The sequence below is a fragment of the Scyliorhinus canicula genome, chromosome 13, assembly GCF_902713615.1.
Source record: "Scyliorhinus canicula chromosome 13, sScyCan1.1, whole genome shotgun sequence".
NCBI lineage: Eukaryota > Metazoa > Chordata > Chondrichthyes > Carcharhiniformes > Scyliorhinidae > Scyliorhinus > Scyliorhinus canicula.
The window spans coordinates 19,382,821-19,403,999 of record NC_052158.1 but is presented as its reverse complement, the minus strand read 5'-3'; the positions used below and the strand labels follow the sequence as shown (position 1 = coordinate 19,403,999).

The 21,179-nt window shown below is 48.7% G+C and overlaps 1 protein-coding gene across 1 annotated transcript in view; it reads left to right on the top strand.

Annotated features, from left to right (window-relative positions):
* Window positions 1-1,333: 1,333 nt before the first annotated feature.
* Window positions 1,334-21,179, top strand: part of LOC119976062 (carcinoembryonic antigen-related cell adhesion molecule 2-like) — a 64,425-nt gene continuing 44,579 nt past the window's right edge. The window contains exons 1-2 of the mRNA XM_038816192.1: window positions 1,334-1,380; window positions 21,036-21,164. Coding sequence (XP_038672120.1) covers window positions 21,107-21,164 — 58 coding nt within the window. The 5' untranslated portion in view covers window positions 1,334-1,380; window positions 21,036-21,106. The remainder of the gene's footprint in view (window positions 1,381-21,035; window positions 21,165-21,179) is intronic.

Below are 21,179 nucleotides of genomic sequence, written 5' to 3'. Positions count from 1 at the left end.
GTATAAGGCGGGAACTGAGTCATTGATTGAAGAAGGTAAGACATGAAACAGTGGTTTGTGCTGCTGCCTCACAACGCCAGGGACCTGGATGAATCTGATCTTTGCTGACCATGTGGAGTTTTCACATTCTCCCCGTGTCTGCATGGGTTTCCTTTGGGCGCGCCGGTTTCTTCCCACAGTCCAAAGATGTGCAAGTTAGGTGGCTTGGCCGTGATAAATTGCCCCTCAGTGTCCAAAATGCGCAGATTATGTGGGATTACAGGGCCAGTTCAAGGAGTGAGTTTGGGTAGAGTGCACTTTCAAAGGGATGGCACAGTCTGGATGGGCCAAATCTCTCCTGCATTATAGGGATTTGATGACTGTGTGTGGGATCCTTATTTAGCAGGAGATATTAAGAAGATTGTGGGAGTCAAAGAGATGCTGCACTGCACCAATCGTCTCTCCCTCCCAGTAACAAACTACTTCGGGAAATAGTCACAACTCCATCACTTGAAATCTTCAGCATCCACCTATGGATCATGTTCATCTATGAGGGATCTTCTTTTAAACTATTTGTGATGACCACCATGTCAGTGGGTCATGACTGGCTCAGCCAGTGTAAACCTCACTTGGAAACATTGGCGTTACTTGGATGGTATTTTGTGAAATCACCACAGCCAAAGTAAAAGCAGTGACACAGGTGAGCTTTCTGCCTACCACAGTTGCAGGAGAATCTCCAGATGAGGAAATAGGTAGTGGCAGAGGTTCTAACTAGGCATAGTCTCACATCCTAACCTTCAGCCATGTTGGGTGGGGAGGCATGGTGTAGTGGTATTGGCACTAGTCTAGTAACCCAGAGACCCATGCTCCTGAGAACCTGGGTTCAAATCCTACCTTGGTGGTTAGTAGAATTTGAATTCAATAAATATCTGGAATTAAATGGCCATGAAACCATTGCCGACTGTTGTAAAAATCTACTAGTGGAAATCTGCTGTCATTACCTGGAGACTGGTTGGCCAATTGAGCCTGTGAGGACCCCCTGAAAGGGCCCACTTCCCCACCCTAACCCAACTAACCTGCACGTTATAGACACTCAGGCTTAATTCACTTGGACTGTGGGAAGAAACCAGAGCAACCTGAGGAAACGAACGCAGACACTGGGAGAAAGTGCAAACTCCACAGAGACACTCACCCAAAGCTGCAATTGAGCCTGGGTTCCTGGCATTGAGTCATTGTGACACTAATAGTTTTGTCTATTCTTGCACATAAATTAAAAACTCATGTTGGCGGCTGATTGGAAGGGATTTGCTTCGTCATGACGCACAACTTTGCTTATAAACGGAAGTTGCGACTCGCAATCAGTAGTTGCAAGACGGCGGGTGCATTGCCACTCTGCGGAGGGTGAGTAGCTTTATTTTCAAATACTTACAGAGCTGGCAAAGGCTGGCCCGGTCTGCAGCCGGTTCGAGCCGCGGTAACCGGCCGCCCGTCTGGGTTTGATAGGATTGAAGTTACCGGATAGAATGGACATGTGTAACCGAGAGATTCTTCACACAGTCAGGGGATGTGCCCTGCACACAACCCGCTTCACTTCCTTTCAGTAAATGTCCCACACACAGAATTATTGATCTGTGGGTCAGGGAACATTTCTGAGACACCAATTGTAGTTGTTGTTGATGATGTGATGCAGTAAGAGGATGTTGTGACCTTTCCCAGGGGAATGGCGGTGGCTGGGACGGCTGGATGTGGAGACACTCTGGGAGAGTCTGGAACTTCGGACTGGAATCGGCAACAACATTCATTAGGCGGGATGATGATGATCAAAATGGTTCAAACCCCTGGAGTGGGTCTAGGGGACAGATGGGGTGTGATCACCCACCGACCGGAATGAATGAAAAGAAATGGGCGCGCCCGCAATGTTCAGCTTGTTGCCAACACCACCCCCCCCCCCCCTTGTAAAACCCAGTGATTTGTTACCGCTGTGACTTTTAGCCTCTGCACTTTAACCAACTCTTTTTTTCTGCATTGCACATTACCCATACTGTAACCACCTTCTGAGATTGTGTCCATTTGTTTTTTTGTTTCCCCCCCCTTTATAAGTTTTACAGTACCCAATTTCCCCCCCCCCCCCAATTTAATAATAATAATAAACTTTTATTGTCTCCAATATGAAGTTACCGTGAAAAGCCCCTACCACCTGCCCTGCACATCTTTTGAGTTGTGGGGGTGAAACCCACGCCAGACACGGGGAGAATGTGCAAACTCCACACAGACAGTGACCCAGGGCCAGGATCGAACCCGGGTCCTCGGGGCTGTGAGGCAGCAGTGCTAACCATGGCACCATCGTGTGGCCCCAATGAGTGTGTACATTTGTGAGTGTACTTTTGTTGGACGTCTGTTGCGGTTTTGTGTGTCTATGCAGTTATATGTTGCGTATCATAGAATTTACAGTGCAGAAGGAGGCCATTTGACCCATCGAGTCTGCACCGGCTCATGGAAAGAGCCCACACCTCCACCCCATTCCTGTAACCCAGTAACCCCACCTAACCGAAGGGCAATTTAGCATGGCCAATCCACTTCACCTGAACATCTTTTACTGAGGAAACCGGAGCACCCGGAGGAAACCCACGCCGACAGGGGGATAACGTGCAGACTCTGCACAGACAGTTACCCAAGCCGGGAATCGAACCTGGGGTCCTGGAGCTGTGAAGCACCTGTGCTAACCACTGTGCTACCGTGCCGCCTATGTGTTTCTGCCAATCTATGTTGTTTGTGGTTTTGTCTGTTGTGTGTATTGGCTTTTCACAGTAACTTAATTGCAGTGTAAATGTAAGCCTACTTGTGACAATAATCATTATTATTATATAGAAATACAGTTGGATGTGGTTGGGTCTCATGAGTAATTGGATTTTGTTTATTGTCACGTGTACCGAGGTACAGTGAAAAGTATTTTTCTGCGAGCAGCTCAACAGATCATTAAGTACATGAAAAGAAAAGAAAATACATAATAGGGCAACACAAGGTACACAATGTAACTATATAAACATCGGCATCGGGTGAAGCATACAGGGGTGTAGCGTTAATGAGGTCAATCCATAAGAGGGTAATTTAGGAGTCTGGTGACAGTGGGGAAGAAGCTGCTTTTGAGTCTGTTTGTGCACGGTCTCAGACTTTTGTATCTCCTGCCCGATGGAAGAAGTTGGAAGAGTGAGTAAGCCAGATGGGAGGAGTCTTTGATTATGCTGCCCGCTTTCCCCTGGCAGCGGGAGGTGTAGATGGAGTCAATGGATGGGAGGCAGGTTCGGGTGATGGACTGGGCTGTGTTCACAACTGTCTGAAGTTTCTTGCGGTCTTGGGCCGAGCAGTTGCCATACCAGGCTGTGATGCAGCCAGATAGGATGCTTTCCATGATGCATCTGTAAAAGTTGGTGAGGGTTAATGTTGGCATGCCAAATTTCATTAGTTTCCTGAAGAAGTATAGGTGCTGTTGTGCTTTCTTGGCAGTAGCATTGTCGTGGGTGGACCAGGACGGATTGTTGGTGGTGTATCCCTAAATTGTTCATTTACGTGCAAAATTTTTCGATCAAACCTAACACCAGGGTTTTTTTGGATGCACTGTCAGCTCTGCTCTTTGTGCCATACCGGACTGGCTCTCTTTGGACATGGTTGAGGACTCAAAGCACAAAGTGAAAACTAGCTTTAACCTGGCTCGGCGGAGAATCACCACATTCATCATGAGATTCATGTGAAACATTTCATTGATTAAGAAACTCCTCCTTATTTCCCTTGAGAGCAGTGTTCTTCAGACTTTTTTTCCAGGGTCCCATTTTTACCAACCAGCCGACCTTTGCGACCCACGCCGGCCGACCTTCGCGACTCATGCCGGCCGACCTGCGTGACCCACCATTTTCTCTTACCTGCTGACAAAAATGGGGGAAATGGTTTTTTTGGCCTTCGTACACCCTCCTCCAATGGAACCTGTTGGACGAAGGTGAAGCCTTCCAGTATCGGAAAGTATAGATTCTCCATCTGTCCAAAGTTCTGCATTTTTTTTCCCCATAAAAGTTTATCAAATTAAAACCCCCAAACTGGTAAAAAAAAATAATAAAATGAATAAAATAAATGAATGAATAAAATGAATAGAAACACCCGAACTTGTAAAACAAAAAGCTGCGGCCATTTAAAAAAAAAGTGGCCGCATTGCGTATCCGTGCTCGATCATCGGCAAGCATGCGCATAGCTTTTTTTACATGTTCACGGGCATTTTGAAGGCTGCTTGCAGCTGGAGTTATTAACAGCCGGCTGCCTCGGCTGTTGTGCGCAGACTTGCGCGATCGGGAGTGTCGCGATTGACGGCTCCGCGACCCTCCCGACACCCGCCCGCGGGTCGCGCCCCCGAGTTTGACAATGCCCTGCTCTAAAGTGACGCTCGCCATCTTCTCCAGTAACAAACCCTTTTAGTACAAGTCGAGGTTTTGCCAGTCCCTCTGCTTAACAACAGAGAGATGTGGGGATCCAGTGCTTTATAGGGGAGGGGGGGGGGGGGGGTCCATCACTGTGACAGGAGCAGCCTGGGTGGGTTTGACAAGAGTCGGTGGGTGCATTTTTCACCCCTTCTCAGATCCCGGCACTGCTACACTCGAGTTTAAGGCAGATCTGACCACTTGGATCAGAAAGACCTCTGGGATAAAACACAGTGAAAGCCTGCAGGCTCCCTTTTGCACTCAGCGGTGTCGGCTGATTTTAAAGCGGCCTTGTTCGTGGAGCAAGCTGTCCCCATATCTACTTCTTTCGCTCAGACGCACTTTGGGGGAACACCAGGTGACAGCTCTTATTGGGTTGGAGGAAATTCAACTTTCTGCTGTTGATTATCACTGGGAAAAGCAGCGAGATCACAGGTTGAGTTTTTTTTTTTAAATCCATGAACTCCAGTGCAGGAGGCCATTTGGCCCATCAAGTCTGCATCGACCCTCTGAAAGAGCACCTTCCCTCGGCCCACACGCCTCCCCATAACCCCACTCAACCTGCATCTTTGGACACGAAGGGGCAATTTATCATGGCCAATCCACCTAACCTGCACATCTTTGGAATGTGGGAGGAAACCCACACAGACACGGGGAGAAAGTGCAAACTCCACACAGTCATGGGGAATTAAGAGTCAACCATTAAGAGTTATCGGGGGCCTCACGGTAGCATGGTGGTTAGCATCAATGCTTCACAGCTCCAGGGTCCCAGGTTCGATTCCCGGCTGCGTCACTGTCTGTGTGGAGTCTGCACGTCCTCCCCGTGTGTGCGTGGGTTTCCTCCGGGTACTCCGGTTTCCTCCCACAGTCCAAAGATGTGCGGGTTAGGTGGATTGGCCATGCTAAATTGCCCGTAGTGTAAGGTTAATGGGGGGATTGTTGGGTTATGGGTATACGGGTTACGTGGGTTTAAGTAGGGTGATCATTGTTCGGCACAACATCGAGGGCCGAAGGGCCTGTTCTGTGCTGTACTGTTCTATGTTCTATAACCACATTGCAGTGGGTCTGGGCTCAAGGGCAGGCCTGACCGGATAAAGGTGGCAGATTTCCTTTCCTAAAAGGACATTAATCAACCAGATGGAATTGGCAATCCTTTCATGGTCATCATGAGACTTTTAATTCGAATTACTGAATTGGATTTGAATCTGGGTTCTCAGGGCACCACGTTAGGTCTCTGTATTACTTGTCCAGCAACAATACAACTTTGCCACCACCTCCCCATGACAGTGCTTCATCTGGAGCAGAGAACCATAGAATCCCAGCAGTGCTGAAGGAGGCCATTGAGCCCATCGAGTTTGTACTGACCCTCCGAAAGAGCACCCCACCCGCCTTCCGGCCCTATTCCTGTAATACTGTAACGTTAGACGTATTAAATACTGTGGTTATGAAGAGGCAAAAGTTGAGTGGGATGATGGTGGCGTTTGGACGGGTGGCTGGGCTGTCGGGCGCTTTAGCCGTCGGCCTCGGCGCTTACGGGGCCCACGGATTGCGCCGAAGCGATCGAGATGACTATCTTAAAGAGTAGCCATGATGTGGAGATGCCGGCGTTGGACTGGGGTGAGCACAGTAAGAAGTCTTACAACACCAGGTTAAAGTCCAACAGGTTTGTTTCAAACACGAGCTTTCGGAGCACGGCTCCTTCTTCAGGTGAATTGACCTGAAGAAGGAGCCGTGCTCCGAAAGCTCGTGTTTGAAACAAACCTGTTGGACTTTAACCTGGTGTTGTAAGACTTCTTACTGTATCTTAAAGAGGACAGCGTGACTGTGCTGAACTCAGCTGCAAGAGACTCGATGGCCGTGACTCTGCTCTGCTACCTAGTCGCCTCAAGTTTTAAGGTACCAATGATAAAACAGCAACCCCATGGTCAGATTGGCCCACCCCCCACCCCTATAGATATTAAGTGCGCTGTTGAACCAATGGATGGGATAGTGGTTGGACCTCGCCCAGCAAGTTCACATCTGGCCAGCTGCTTCCCAAAGTGCTAGTTCGCAAACCCCGATGACGCCAGGGGCCAAGGCAAAGTGGTTGCTAGCCTCCAGCCCAGCGAAGATCAGCAGCAGGTGTCAATCCCCCATCTGGATATGGCAGCGAGCGCGTGCAAGGTGGCCCTGGACAAGCTCCGAGAGAGCGCGACGGATTCAGGAATGGCTGGACTGAGGATTCCACGGATTGCCAACTCCCGCCCGGGGTCAGGGCTGATCTGTACTCCCGAAGGTGACCAGAATTCCGGTGTTATTCTGCACCCCAACGCTTCCGAGCCGCTCCAGTACAAAGAGCCGGCCGCCCATCACCAGCATGGCCGCAGTGTGTCATTTTCCGATGCCCTTCTAGTGTGGTCCATCCCTTGCCCGGCGAGGCCTCCCCGGTCAGCCCAGCCGCACCCGGGCCCGGCGAAGCATCCGGAAACCTCTCAGCCCCACGGCACCTGTGCCGCGGCGAGGCGCGCCTCCAACCCCCAGGCCAGCGAGGCGGGCGAACCTGCCGCAGCCCCACCACTGCACCTCGGGCCCAGCCAGGCCAGCCGAAACCTCGCCGTCCCGCTTCACCTCCGACCCCATCAGGTGCGCCAACCCGTCCCACTCGCACCCTGGCCCTTGTCCCGCAAGGTGCCCGGGAACGCCTCAGTCGTGCTACCCCAGCCCCTTGAGGCACAACGAGATGTCTCGGTCTCACTCCAGCCCTTCACAGGCGAGGCTTGGCGAGACCCCCCTCCCTTCCCTTTAGTCCCACCCCCATCAGGCCCGCGGAGCTCTCCCGCTGCCATTTCACCCCTGACCCCGTCGGATGTGCCCACACCCGCCACTCTCACTCCAGCCCTGTTGCTGCCCAGCCTCACTTCACCCCTTACTGCTCGGCCCGGTGCGCCAACACGTCTCACTGCCACTCCACTTCTGGCGGGTTGAGGCACAGTGAGTCGTGCTGTGCCCAACTCGCCTCCGACTCTGCCCACTGTGCAAACGCGTTCCACTCTCACTCTGTCCCGCTGCCGATCAGGCACGCAGAAACGCCCCAAGTCCCCCCGGCCCCTGGTCCAAAGTGGCCTCACTTGACCCGTGATTCCGTCAGATGCACGAGCACCTCGCACTTCCACCCCGGCCTGGGTCCGATAAGGCATTCCGAATCGACCTGGCCCCCCTCCGTCCCGGGACCGGTGAGGCATGCCGCGAAACCGGCCGCTCATTTCGCCCCGTCTCCCGTCAGATGCGCCAACGTCTCATTCCCACTCGGGCACCCCGAGCCTGATGAAGCAAACGCGTCAGTCGAATTTAAGCCAAGAAGGGTTGAAGCATGCTCAGAAATCACAGGCCGCCGGCATCAACCTGGCTCCACTGGGGGGTGCCAAACCCGGGGACGGCCAAGTGCATTAGCGGAAGCGGACGCCCAACGTTGAACGGTTGGAAAACAAGCCGCGGAACGAATCCAAACTGGTCCATTATCGCACGCTCGTCGAACTCTCAACCCAAACCCAGCCCTCAACACGTCTGTGCCACCGATGCCAGTCTCGATCAATGACTTCAGCCAATGACCCTCCAAATCCAGTGCGGTCAAAATGGGAATCGGGGGAGGGGGGGATGAGGTGGGGGGTCAGTAAGAATGGACGAGTATCTCGAGGTGACCGGGTCAGTCTTCAATCGCTTCTCTCGCTGGAGGCTCCCAGCCTTTGCGAACCTTTCCTCCCCCCCCTCCCCCCCCCCCCCCCCCCCCCCCCCCCCCAACTTCAAGAGATTTGAATACCTTCAATCAATGTCTATTGCCTGTATAGAGAAAAATTGGACATGCTCTACCTCTCCATGGGGCATTTGGTCAGTTATTTTATATCACAAAATGTAGACAGACAAATAAAGGCAGAGTGGAACAAAAAAGAAGAGGCAAAAGTTCTGCTACTTTTTCCACCAACACACTTTTATTTGTTGCAACTGACTGCACAGAACTCTACACATCACCAGATCCAGAGGCCACCTGAAGCCCCTTTACATATCAGTGTCAATTATTGAACACTTAACATAAATGAGACAACTAATTGCAATGTCTCTTAACCCATTACTTAACAATCTCCCCTTCCTTGGAGAAAAAAACCAATTAGGTGAAAACAAAATTTCAAGAAACTAAAACACATGTGATTCCCCCCCCCCCTTTTTTTAAGTAGAAGAAAAACAACATTCACAGAAACAGAAGCCCTTTATTCACAATATCCAAAAGTTTCTGTGAACTAGCCCCTCTTTTTGTAAAACAGTCTGATAGTTGATAGCTACTGTCAACCCATTTAATTTTTGTTATTTCCCCTCTGTCCAACATCTGCTTCAAGCTTGCGATGTCTATCCGTAACCTCTTTACATAGACACTTTTTGTAGAGTGCACATTTTCCCAAAGGGATTTATTGTCAATGTGACAATCAATAGGTATATTACCCAAATCCCCTAACCCCAAAATTTCTGTCAATATCCGACATATAAAAAGCCATACCCACCGCTTCCACTAAGCTTAACGTCTCAGCAGCTAAAGTGCTTTTGACCACTCTCCTTATTTTCTTTGTTTCCCACACAAGAGGGCAACATTTACTATTGTTCCCCAAAAGGAAAATTATAAAACCTCCTGCGCTTGAAACTCCGTCCTTTAATTTGCATAGGACGCATCACTATAAACTATGAGTTTCAAATGCCTAGGATCACCTAAAACAGGGAACTTCAAAACACACTCCTGCATTTTTAGTTTGGCCAACACTTTATTTGCTCTTATTATGTCTTCCACTTTGGGATCATTCATTTTTGTACTCAACTCTAAGACATCAAAACGTATAGTCTGTCTACCTAACCAGTTCAGTTGCCCAATTAAACTCCGCAGTTGCTCTTACAAGATGATCAGAGGATTAGATAGGGTGGACATCGAGAGCCTTTTTCCTCAGATGGTGATGTCCAGCACGAGGGGACATAGCTTTAAATTGAGGGGAGATAGATATAGGACAGATGTCAGAGGTAGGTTCTTTACTCAGAGAGTAGTAAGGGCGTGGAATGCCCTGCCTGCAACAGTAGTGGACTCGCCAACACTAAACACATTCAAATGGTCATTGGATAGTCATATGGACGATAAGGGAATAGTGTAGAGGGACTTTAGAGGGGTATCACAGGACGGTGCAACATCGTGGGTTGACGGGCCTGTACTGCACTGTAATGTTCTATGTTCTATTGTGTCTTTTTGTGAAACCCGGCCACGACTAATTGCTATTGGGCTGATGCTTTCCAAATAAGATTGCTGACGTAAAGTTACCCCTAACTTAGTCTGTCCGATTTCCAGTCCAATATATTTAAATGCACCGGAAGCCTGACTTCCAACGCTGAATTCTTTTCTCAAACCAAAGATTACAATAGCTTCAAAATCACTAGTCCCACCCCACAAAAAATCATCGACATGCATCATAAAGATGCCAGCAAGATTTCCTTTATAGTGCCAGTAAAACATTGCAGGATCTGCTTTCAACTGGCAACAGCCTAACTTTAACAAGACTGACCTTACCGAAAAGTACCACACTCTAGTCTAGATGCATCATTTAATCCACATACACATTTGTTCAACTTCCAGAGTACCCCTTCTATGTTAGCTGCTTCTTTAGGAGGACGGAGAAAAATGTCTCTCTGGAGTTGATACCCCTGCAAAAAGGCAGCTTTTATATCTATAGATTTGCATTCCCATGCCTTTGTGGCTAATAGAGCCAAGAAGATCTTTAAAATAACCTTTCCTGCTGTAGGTGAATCTACCCTTAAGTCCTGATCTTCTAAGTTTTCTTCAAATCCCCTTGCCACAAGCCTAGCCTTTGCCTTACAAGTTCCATCTGGAAGAACCTTTTCTGCACAAATCCATCTGTGGGATAGAGCTTTTTGTCCCCTATCCGGTACTTCTGTGTATACCCCAAATTCACCCCAACTATGCAATTCTTGCTGTTTAGCACCTCTGATAACTTTTTCATCTAATTTATTTGAAACCACCAAAATCTCACGTGCATGTGGGCTTCTACTCCTATTAGTATTCATAGTCTTACTCCTGTTCCGAGATCTTGATAAACTACGGCCCCTCTCCTGCCTGGTATCTCGTTCTGTACTGCTATTGCTTGATCTTTCTCTTCTGTAGCGGGATGTCCTTTCAATAGGTCTCGACCTTTTCCTGCGAACCTGTTCACTATCCGATGTACTATCTGAACTGGCACTGCGTTTCTGTGCCCTCTATTTTTGAACTTCGTTTTCCCAATCCATTGTCTTAACTTCCTCCCCTGAATGCTGTACATTCAACCAATGTTTATACTTTTCAGTTGCCTTCCCTGCTCTACTAATAACAGTTGCATCCTTCCATTGACTAGACCCTTCAGGCAGGTATGCCAGTTTTGTACCAACCTTTGGCAGTTGCCCTTTTGGAAAAATGGCCTGATCTAATTTATCAGAAGTGTCGTGTTCCTCTACAGAAACCCTGTCTATATCAATTAACTGGTCCTCATAGTTCTGTAACACATGCGTACCAGATGACTCTGGCTCCTCGTCATGTCTGTCTGCTCTGTCTAAATTTGAAAATTTGTAATCGGTACCCATTATCCTTGATGAATGTACCCTAACAGTTTGAGTACCATGTTGCAAAATAAATTTTTTTCCATCTATGCCTATGATCTTCCCTGGGCCTTTCCATTCATTAGAGCTGTCTCTCTTATAGTATACCATGTCTCCTTGCTGAAAAACAGCATTTGATGGCCGTACATTATGTCTTAAAGCTCTGCGAATTCTTTCAGAGACTTCTGCTTCCAAAAAAGCTTTTCTACTGCTATGTAACTCATTTAAATGTTCAGCAAAACCTGAGATAATTGTAGTCCCTTCCCAAGCTGGGGGCTGGTCAACCAAAATGGAGGGAATTTTAGGATTTCTACCAAACACTAACTGAAAAGGACTATAGCCCCCAACCATCTGCAATGAATTCTTTGCATGTACCGCCCATGCTAAAGCTGAATTTAGCGTGCAGTTTGGTCGATCTCCCAAAATTTTCCGAAGCATGTCATCGATAACAGCATGATTTCTTTTGCAGACACCATTACTAAATGGGCTTTCTGCAGCCGTGTTCATAACTCTGATATTCATGTTTTCACACATATCCCCAAACTCATCATTAGCAAATTCTCCCCCATTGTCCGTAAAGAATTTTGCTGGTGGACCCATTCGTGTCCCGATCCATTTTTCCACAATTTTGTCCAAAATTACTCTCTTTTCTTTACTTCGTACAATCGTTGATTTGCTAAATCTACAAAATGCAAAATAAATATATTATTTGCTTTATCCCAGATCTTAAGGTCCATGGCCACAATGTTATTAAAATCCCTGGCCAAAGGTAGGGTTACTATTGGTCGTGCTGGTGTCTTTCTGTACATCCTGCAAACTTCACAGCGATCACTAACCTGGTCTATTAGTTTAGTATAGTCGTCATCCCATACCCCTGCATCCTTTAATAAATGTTTCAGCCTCCGAGGAGACGGATGTGCAAATTGCATATGCAGTTTTACTACAACAAGCTTTTTATTAGCTAAAGTCGCATTATCAACTGCCATTAACACATCCTTAACCACTCTACTTGAAATATTATTTGTCAATAATGGAATACAATAGTGTCCCGACTGTGTAAATTGTAAGTCCACCCTCTTTCCAAAAACTGTTGCCTTATCCTTTTCCATATCCAGCTTCATGTGTGCTTTCTTCATCGACGGTCTGCTCAGAAGCAAAGGTATCTCACTTGATACAACATCCGTGCTAATGAAATTATTCACTCCAGCAATATTGCAAGGGATCACCACTCTTTTCAGCGACTTCAGAGTATTATCATTCCCAAACCTGAAACTTATGGAACTTTTAAATTCCTTAACCTTGTTACGATTTTCAGCATCCAAAGAGTCCAGATAACGTTTTAACCAGTCAATCCCACACACAGTAAATGTGCAGCCACTGTCCAATACAGCACAGTTGAAAGATTCTGCAACCAACACCCTCATTACCGGCGTAAAACAGCTTGTTAATAGGACAATGCCTTCTTTCTGGTCACAATCTTTTTCCTCTTCTGACTCTTCTGTGTTATGTGTCGCTTCAAATACTCTATCATAACGAGTTGGACAGTTGAAAGCATAATGGTATTGAGAGTCACATCGGAAACATCGATTTATCATGGCCCGAGCATTTCTGGGGTTCATCCTCCTATTGTAGGTTCTAACTGGGTTTCTGTCTTCATAATTTCCTTGTCTCGGTCTTTTATAGTCTTGAAACCTGTTCGTAGCCATACGATTTTGCCATCCTGTTAGTAGTGTATCTTCCATATTCTGCCTTATTGCAGGCTGACCTATTTGGGTCATCAGAGCCATTGGAATCGAATGTTTCCCCAGAATTTTTTAAAAGATGTTGTCATCTGTTTGAATAAGGTATCGTTATCTGTAAACTGAACTCCTGACAAAACCAGGAGCCTATCCATGTTGCTCACTCTAGCACAGTCAAGTAATTTAAAGGCCAACACAGACTGTGGAAATTCCAGCCTGTGTTTCTGCAGCCGTTTATATAGTCTGCCAAATTCCATATAGTCTTCCATCGATAAATCCTCCATTTTCCGGAACTTATCAAAATCCGACCATGCTTCATACGCACTTAACAAGTCATCTTTCTTATAAATCTTATCCATATACAGTAATAAAGTCGCCAGTCCTTCTTCTGAGTCTAACTCTTCCAACTCCAGTTCAGAAAGCACTTTGTTTAGGATTTTACTGCCATACGGTAAAGAAAGAGGCAATGCCATACCTTGTTTTCTCTTTCCTAAAGCAGTCACCTTAGTCCACATAACTACTGCACTTATCCATTGGTCGAATGATTCCCTTTCAGAAACTAAAGGAGGATAGTCATATCCAGCCATCATCGTCCTGGGTTCAGCCATATCTCCCCTTTTTGGGTTTTGTTTTCACTCCTTGGTTTGATCTGGAAAAATTGTATCTTTTAACCCTTCATATTTACACAGCAACCATCCTCTGCTACCAATTGTTAGACGTATTAAATGCTGTGGTATGAAGAGGCAAAAGTTCTGCTCCTTTTTCACCAACGCACTTTTATTTGTTGCAACTGACTCTGCACAGAACTCTACACATCACCAGATCCAGAGGCCACCTGAATACCCTTTACATATCAGTGTCAATCATTGAATACTTAACATAAATGAGACAATCATTGAACACTTAACATAAATGAGACAACTAATTGCAATGTCTCTTAACCCATTACTTAACATGTAACCCCAACTGACCTGCACATCCCTGGTCACTAAGGGGCAACTTAGCATGGCCAATCTACCTAACCTGCACATCTTTGGACTGTGGGAGAAACCATTGTAGGGGACACCATTTAAAAACTAAAGGGGGCTGGATTCTCTGGTTTCCCCCAACCGCACATTTTCCGGCGGTTAACCGTTGGCTGGTGGCGGGGTTCTCTGTTCCCGCTGCTCGTCAATGGGATTTCCCATTGAAGCTACCCCCACAACGCTGGGACATTTGTAGGTTGGGGTGCGCTGCCGGCGGGAACAGAGAATCCAACGCTGGAGAATTCTGGCCAACATCTTTCTGCCTTTATTCGATAGGGGCTGAATTAGACGGATTCTTGATTTAGAGTGGGAGTCAAAGGCTATAGGGTTGGCACAAGTGTAGAGTTGGAGCCACAATCAGAACAGTCATGATCTTATTGTGTAGGGAGCAGGCTTAAATGGCTGAATAGTCTTCTCCTGCTCCTAATTTGCATAGTGATATGTGTGACGGTCGGCCAGCTCAAGTTAGCAGAAATAAAATTTAAAAACAATATTGCCAGACATCAGGAATATGAACTGTAAAAGCTGGAAGCAATTTTGAGCCAGCGTCTGTGGAAAGAGAACATAGAACATAGAAAATACAGCACAGAACAGGCCCTTCGGCCCACGATGTTGTGCCAGATTGATGTTTTGTCCTAGATTGAGAACAAATTAATCTACACCCCATCATCTACCGAAATCCATGTACCTATCCAATAGCCGCTTGAAGTTCCCTAATGTTTCCGACTCAACTACTTCCACAGGCAGTACATTCCATGCCCCCACTACTCTCTGGGTAAAGAACCTATCTCTGACATCCCCTCTCTATATCTTCCACCATTCACCTTAAATTTATGTCCCCTTGTAATGGTTTGTTCCACTCGGTGGGGGTCTCTGACTGTCAACTCTATCTATTCCACTGATCATCTTATAAACTTCTATCAAGTCTCGCCTCATCCTTCTCTGTTCTAATGAGAAAAGGCCTCGCACCCTCAACTTTTCCTTGTACGATCTACTCTCCATTCCAGGCAACATCCTGGTAAATCTCCTTTGCACCTTTTCCAAAGCTTTCACATCCATCCTAAATTGAGGCTACCAGAACTGCACACGGTACTCCAAATGTGGCCTTACCAAGGTTTTGTACAGCTGCACCATCGTCTCACGGCTCTTAAATTCAATCCCTCTGCTAATGAACGCTAGCACCATAGGCCTTCTTCACAGCTCTATCCACTTGAATGGCAACTTTCAAAGATCTATGAACATAGACCCCAAGATCTCTCTGCTCCTCCATATTGCCAAGAACCCTACCATTAACCCTGTATTCCGCATTCATATTTGTCCTTCCAAAATGGACAACCTCACACTTTTCATGGTTAAATTCCATCTGCCATTTCTCAGCCCAGCTCTGCATCCTATCTATGTCCCTTTGCAGCCGACAACAGCCCTCTCACTATCCACAACCACAAATCTTGGTATAATCTGCAGCTTTACTGACCCAGCCTTCAACTCCCTCATCCAAGTCATTAATGAAAATCAAAAACAGCAGAGGACCCAGAACTGATACCTGCGGTTCGCCACTAGTAACTGGGCTTCAGGCTGAATATTTGCCATCCACCACCACTGTCTGACTTCTATTGGTTAGCCAGCTCATTATCCAACTGGCCAAATTTCCCACTATCCCATGCCTCCTTAATTTCTGCATAAGCCTACCATGGGGAACCTTATCAAATGCCTTACTAAAATCCATGTACACTACATCCACTGCTTTCCCTTCATCCACATGCTTGGTCACCTCAAAGAATTCAATAACACTTGTGAAGGAAGACCTACCTCTCACAATCCGTGCTGACTATCCCTAATCTTTTCAGATGCTCAGAAATCCTATCCCTCAGTACCCTTTCCATTACTTTGCCTACCACCGAAGTAAGACTAACCGGCCTGTAATTCCTAGGGTTATCCCTTTTGCCTTTTTTGAACAGGGGCACGACATTCGCCACTCTCCAATCCCCTGTTACCACCCCTGTTGACTGTGAGGATGAAAAAATAATTGCCAACGGCTCTGCAATTTCATCTCTTGCTTTCCATAGAATCCTTCGATATATCCCTTCAGGCCCGGGGACTTGTCTATCCTCAAGTTTTTCAAAATGCCCAACACATCTTCCTTCCTAACAAATATCTGCTGAAGCTTACCAGTCTGCTTCACACTGTCCTCTCCAACAATATGGCCCCTCTCATTTGTAAATACTGAAGAAAAGTACTCGTTCAAGACCTATCTCTTCAGACTCAATACACAATCTCCCGCTACTGTCCTTGATTGGACCTACCCTCTCTCCAGTCATTCTCCTATTTCTCACTATATGTGTAAAAGGTCTTGGGGTTTTCCTTGATCCTACCCGCCAAAGATTTTTCATGCCCTCTCTTAGCTCTCCTAATCCCTTTCTTCAGTTCCCTCCTGGCTATCTTGTATTCCTCCAGCATCCTGTCTGAACCTTATTTCCTCAGCCTTACATAGTCTCCTTCTTCCTCTTAACAAGACATTCAACCTCTCTTGTCAACCATGGTTCCCTCACTCGACCATCTCTTCCCTGCCTGACAGGGACGTACATATCAAGGACATGTAGTATCTGTCCTTGAACAAGTTCCACATTTCAATTGTGTCCTTCCCTGACAGTTTATGTTCCCAACTTATGCACTTCAGTTCTTGTCTGACAGCATTGTATTTAGCCTTGCCCCAATTGTAAACCTTGCCCTGTTACACGCACCTATCCCTCTCCATTACTAAAGTGAAAGTCATAGAATTGTGGTCACTTTCTCCAAAATGCTCCCCCACTAACAAATCTATCACTTGTCCTGGTTCATTACCAAGTACCAAATCCAATATTTTTTTTTTTTTTTTTTTTAAGATTTGCGATTTTTATTGGTATTTTTCCACAATTTATTACGAGAACGGATCAATCATCAAAAAGATGTTGCCGACCAAACCTGATAACAGAGAAATATCTTTACAGAGTCAGAAAGAGAAACAGGTGATTGAGCAGATTGAATATTGAACTATCATTCGGTCAGAGTGGGAATCAGCCAGAGCCCAGTCCTGTTGTACCCATCTCAGCACCCCGTACCCCGGGGAGAGTCGGTGCCCGTGGGGGGGGGGGGCCCGTACCCCGGGGAGAGTCGGTGCCCGTGGGGGGGGGGCCCGTACCCCGGGGAGAGTCGGTGCCCGTGGGGGGGGGCCCGTACCCCGGGGAGAGTCGGTGCCCGTGGGGAGGGACCCGTACCCCGGGGAGGGTCGGTGCCCGTGGGGGGGTGGGGAGGGACCCGTACCCCGGGGAAAGCGGTGCCCGTACCCAGGGAAGAGTCGGTGCCCGTGGGGAGGGACCCGTACCCCGGGGAGTCGGTGACCGTGGGGAGGGACCCGTACCCCGGGAAGAGTCGGTGCCCGTGGGGGGGTGGGGAGGGACCCGTACCCCGGGGAGTGTCGGTGCCCATGGGGGGTGGGGGCCCGTACCCCGGGGAGAGTCGGTGCCCAAGGGGGGGGGGGACCCGTACCCCGGGGAGAGTCGGTGCCCGTGGGTGGAGGGACCCGTACCCCGGGGAGAGTCGGTGCCCGTGGGAGGGACCCATATCCCGCGGAGTCGGTGCCCGTGGGGAGGGGAGAGTCGGTGCCCATGCGGAGGGGGGCGCCAGTACCCCGGGGAGAGTCGGTGCCCGTGGGGAGGGACCCGTACCCCGGGGAGAGTCGGTGCCCGTGGGGAGGGGAGAGTCGGTGCCCGTGGGGAGGAGAGAGTTGGTGCCCGTGGGGAGGGGCGAGTCGGTGCCCATGGTGGGTGACGCGTACTCTCCCACTCTCCCTACCCCACTCTCTCTCTCGGGACAGCTCTGGGACTCTGGGTCACAGGGTGTTGCTGAGTCTGTGTCCGGGCGGCTGGGTGACAGGGTGTTGCTGAGACTGTGTCCGGGCGGCTGGGTCACAGGGTGTTGCTGAGTCTGTGTCCGGGCGGGAGGCTGGGTCACAGGGTGTTGCTGAGTCTGTGTCCGGGCGGGAGGCTGGGTCACAGGGTGTTGCTGAGTCTGTGTCCGGGCGGGAGGCTGGGTCACAGGGTGTTGCTGAGTCTGTGTCCGGGAGGCTGGGTCACAGGGTGTTGCTGGGTCTGTGTCCGGGCGGCTGGGTCACAGGGTGTTGCTGAGTCTGTGTCCGGGCGGGAGGCTGGGTCACAGGGTGTTGCTGAGTCTGTGTCCGGGCGGGAGGCTGGGTCACAGGGTGTTGCTGAGTCTGTGTCCGGGCGGCTGGGTCACAGGGTGTTGCTGAGTCTGTGTCCGGGCGGGAGGCTGGGTCACAGGGTGTTGCTGTGTCCGGGCGGCTGGGTCACAGGGTGTTGCTGAGTCTGTGTCCGGGCGGGAGGCTGGGTCACAGGGTGTTGCTGAGTCTGTGTCCGGGCGGCTGGGTCACAGGGTGTTGCTGAGTCTGTGTCCGGGCGGGAGGCTGCGTCACAGGGTGTTGCTGAGTCTGTGTCCGGGCGGCTGGGTCACAGGGTGTTGCTGAGTCTGTGTCCGGGCGGGAGGCTGGGTCACAGGGTGTTGCTGAGTCTGTGTCCGGGCGGCTGGGTCACAGGGTGTTGCTGAGTCTGTGTCCGGGCGGCTGGGTCACAGGGTGTTGCTGAGTCTGTGTCCGGGCGGGAGGCTGGGTCACAGGGTGTTGCTGAGTCTGTGTCCGGGCGGGAGGCTGGGTCACAGGGTGTTGCTGAGTCTGTGTCCGGGCGGGAGGCTGGGTCACAGGGTGTTGCTGAGTCTGTGTCCGGGCGGCTGGGTCACAGGGTGTTGCTGAGTCTGTGTCCGGGCGGCTGGGTCACAGGGTGTTGCTGAGTCTGTGTCCGGGCGGGAGGCTGGGTCACAGGGTGTTGCTGAGTCTGTGTCCGGGCGGGAGGCTGGGTCACAGGGTGTTGCTGAGTCTGTGTCCGGGCGGCACCAAATCCAATATGGCCTCCCCTCTGGTCGGACAATCTACATACTGTATTAGAAAAGCTTTCTGGACACACTGCACAAACATAATCCTATCCAAACTATTTGATCTAAAGAGTTTCCACTCCATATTTGGAAAATTGAAGTCACCCATGACTACACCCTGTGAATTCTGCACCTTTCCAAAATCTGTTTCCCAATCTGTTCCTCCACATCTCTGTTGCTACTGGGGGGCCTATACAAAACTCCCAACAAGGTGACTGCTCCTTTCCTATTTCTGGACCCATATTCAACCCATACTACCTCAGTAGGCAGATCCACCCCAAACTGCCTTTCTGCAGCTGTTATACTATCTCTAATTAACAATGCCACCCTCACCTCTTTTACCATCCTCCCTAATCTTATTGAAACATCTATAAACAGGAACCTCCAACAACCATTTCTGCCCCTCTTCTATCCAAGTTTCCATGATGGCCACAAGATTGTAGTCCCAAGTACCGATCCATGCCTTAAGTTCACCCACCTTATTCCTGATGCTTCAACCCATACTTCAACCCATCTCCGTGCCTGAAAGTACTCTCCTTTGTCAGTGTTACCTTCCCCACTGCCTCACTACATACTTTGACATCCTGAAAATCGGCTACCTTAGTTGCTGGACTACAAACCTGGCTCCCATTCCCTTGCCAAATTAGTTTAAACCCTCCCGAAGAGTACTAGAAAACCTCCCCCCCAGGATATTGGTGCCCCTCTGGTTCAGATGCAACCCGTCTTGCTTGTACAGGTCCCACCTTCCCCAGAATGCCCTCCAATTATCCAAATACCTGAAGCCCTCCCTCCTACACCACACCTGCAGCCTTGTGTTCAACTGCACTCTCTCCCTATTCCTAGCTTCGCTATCACGTGGCACCGGCAACAAACCAGAGATGACAACTCTGTCTGTCCTGGCTTTTAATTTCCAGCCTAACTCCCTAAACTCATTTATTACATCCACACACCTTTTCCTACCTACGTCGTTGGTACCAATGTGCACCACGACTTCTGGCTGCTCACCCTCCCCCTTCAGGATCCTGAAGACATGATCCGAGACGTCATGGATCCTGGCATTCGGGAGGCAACAAACCATCCGAGAGTCTCGCCCGTGCCCACAGAACCTCCTGTCTGTACCTCTAACTATTGAGTCCACGGTAACTGGTGCTCTCCTAATCACCCCCCTTCCCTCTGAGCCCCAGAGCCAGACCTTGTGCCAGAAACCCAGTCACTGCAGCCTACCCCTGCTAGGTAATTCCCCCCAATAGTATCCAAAGCTATATACTTATTGTTGAGCGGAACAACACAGGGGATCCCTGCACTGACTGCTTCCTCTAATTGTTACCCAGCTACCTTTGTTCTCAGGTGTAACTATGGCCCTGTAGCTTCTATCTATCACCCGCTCAGCTTCCCGGATGATCCTCAGTTCATCCAGCTCCAGCTCCTGTTCCCTAACACGGTGTGTGAGGAGCTGGAGATGCCTGCACTTCCCACAGGTGAAGTCAGCAAGGACACCGGTGGTCTCCCTTACCTCGAACATTCTGCAGGAGGAACATTCCACTGCCTGAGCTGCCATCACCTCTACTGAGTCTCCCAGTTTCAAAAAAATGGTAAATAGCTTACACTACACATGTAGTGTCTCGGGTTTCCTCTCGTTCAAATTTATTGGGTAATACAAACCTTCACAGGTCTCTCCACGGCCAACTTCCGGTTTCCTGCTGCTTTGAGAAAAAAAAAAGGTCAGAAAAAGTAAGTTTAAAAATCAAAAACTCAGCTTACCTTCCAGCTCTCCCCTCCAAAAATCGCTCCCCTCTCCACCGGAAGAATGAGATACTGGAAGAATCAGAGATACAACGTTTCGACTTCAAAAGGTCTCTTCAAAGAAAGTCTTTGCGTTGTTTGGCAGCTTCATTTTCTCCGATGTTGGCGAATTCCGAAGCTGCCCAGACCTGATTCAGAAACACCAGTGAAGAATTTTGCCCAGGGCAGGGAGGGCCAAAGGTTGGCATTAGCACCTGGAGTCCCTGGAATTGGATTTTTGAGTTTAAGGTTGCCTCTATCCAACAGTCAGTAAAATCTGTATCAAGAGTTAAATTTCCACCTCAGCCCCATGGGGCTATCATTGGAACATATGGATGTCTAATCATTAACGGAAAATTAAAAGCTGAGTATGTGGTTGGTTCTGTGTGTAAAATTCTCTCAACGTCTAATTTTAGGAACAGGAAACCGCATTGGATCAGACGTTGATTCAGAAAGGTTGCTATTTCTGAACTGACAGTTTTGAAGAATGCACTGCCTATTTCGCCTGTCAGTTGCCCTCAGTTGCTTCGCACAAGTTCTCAATGGTGAGTATTGGCTTT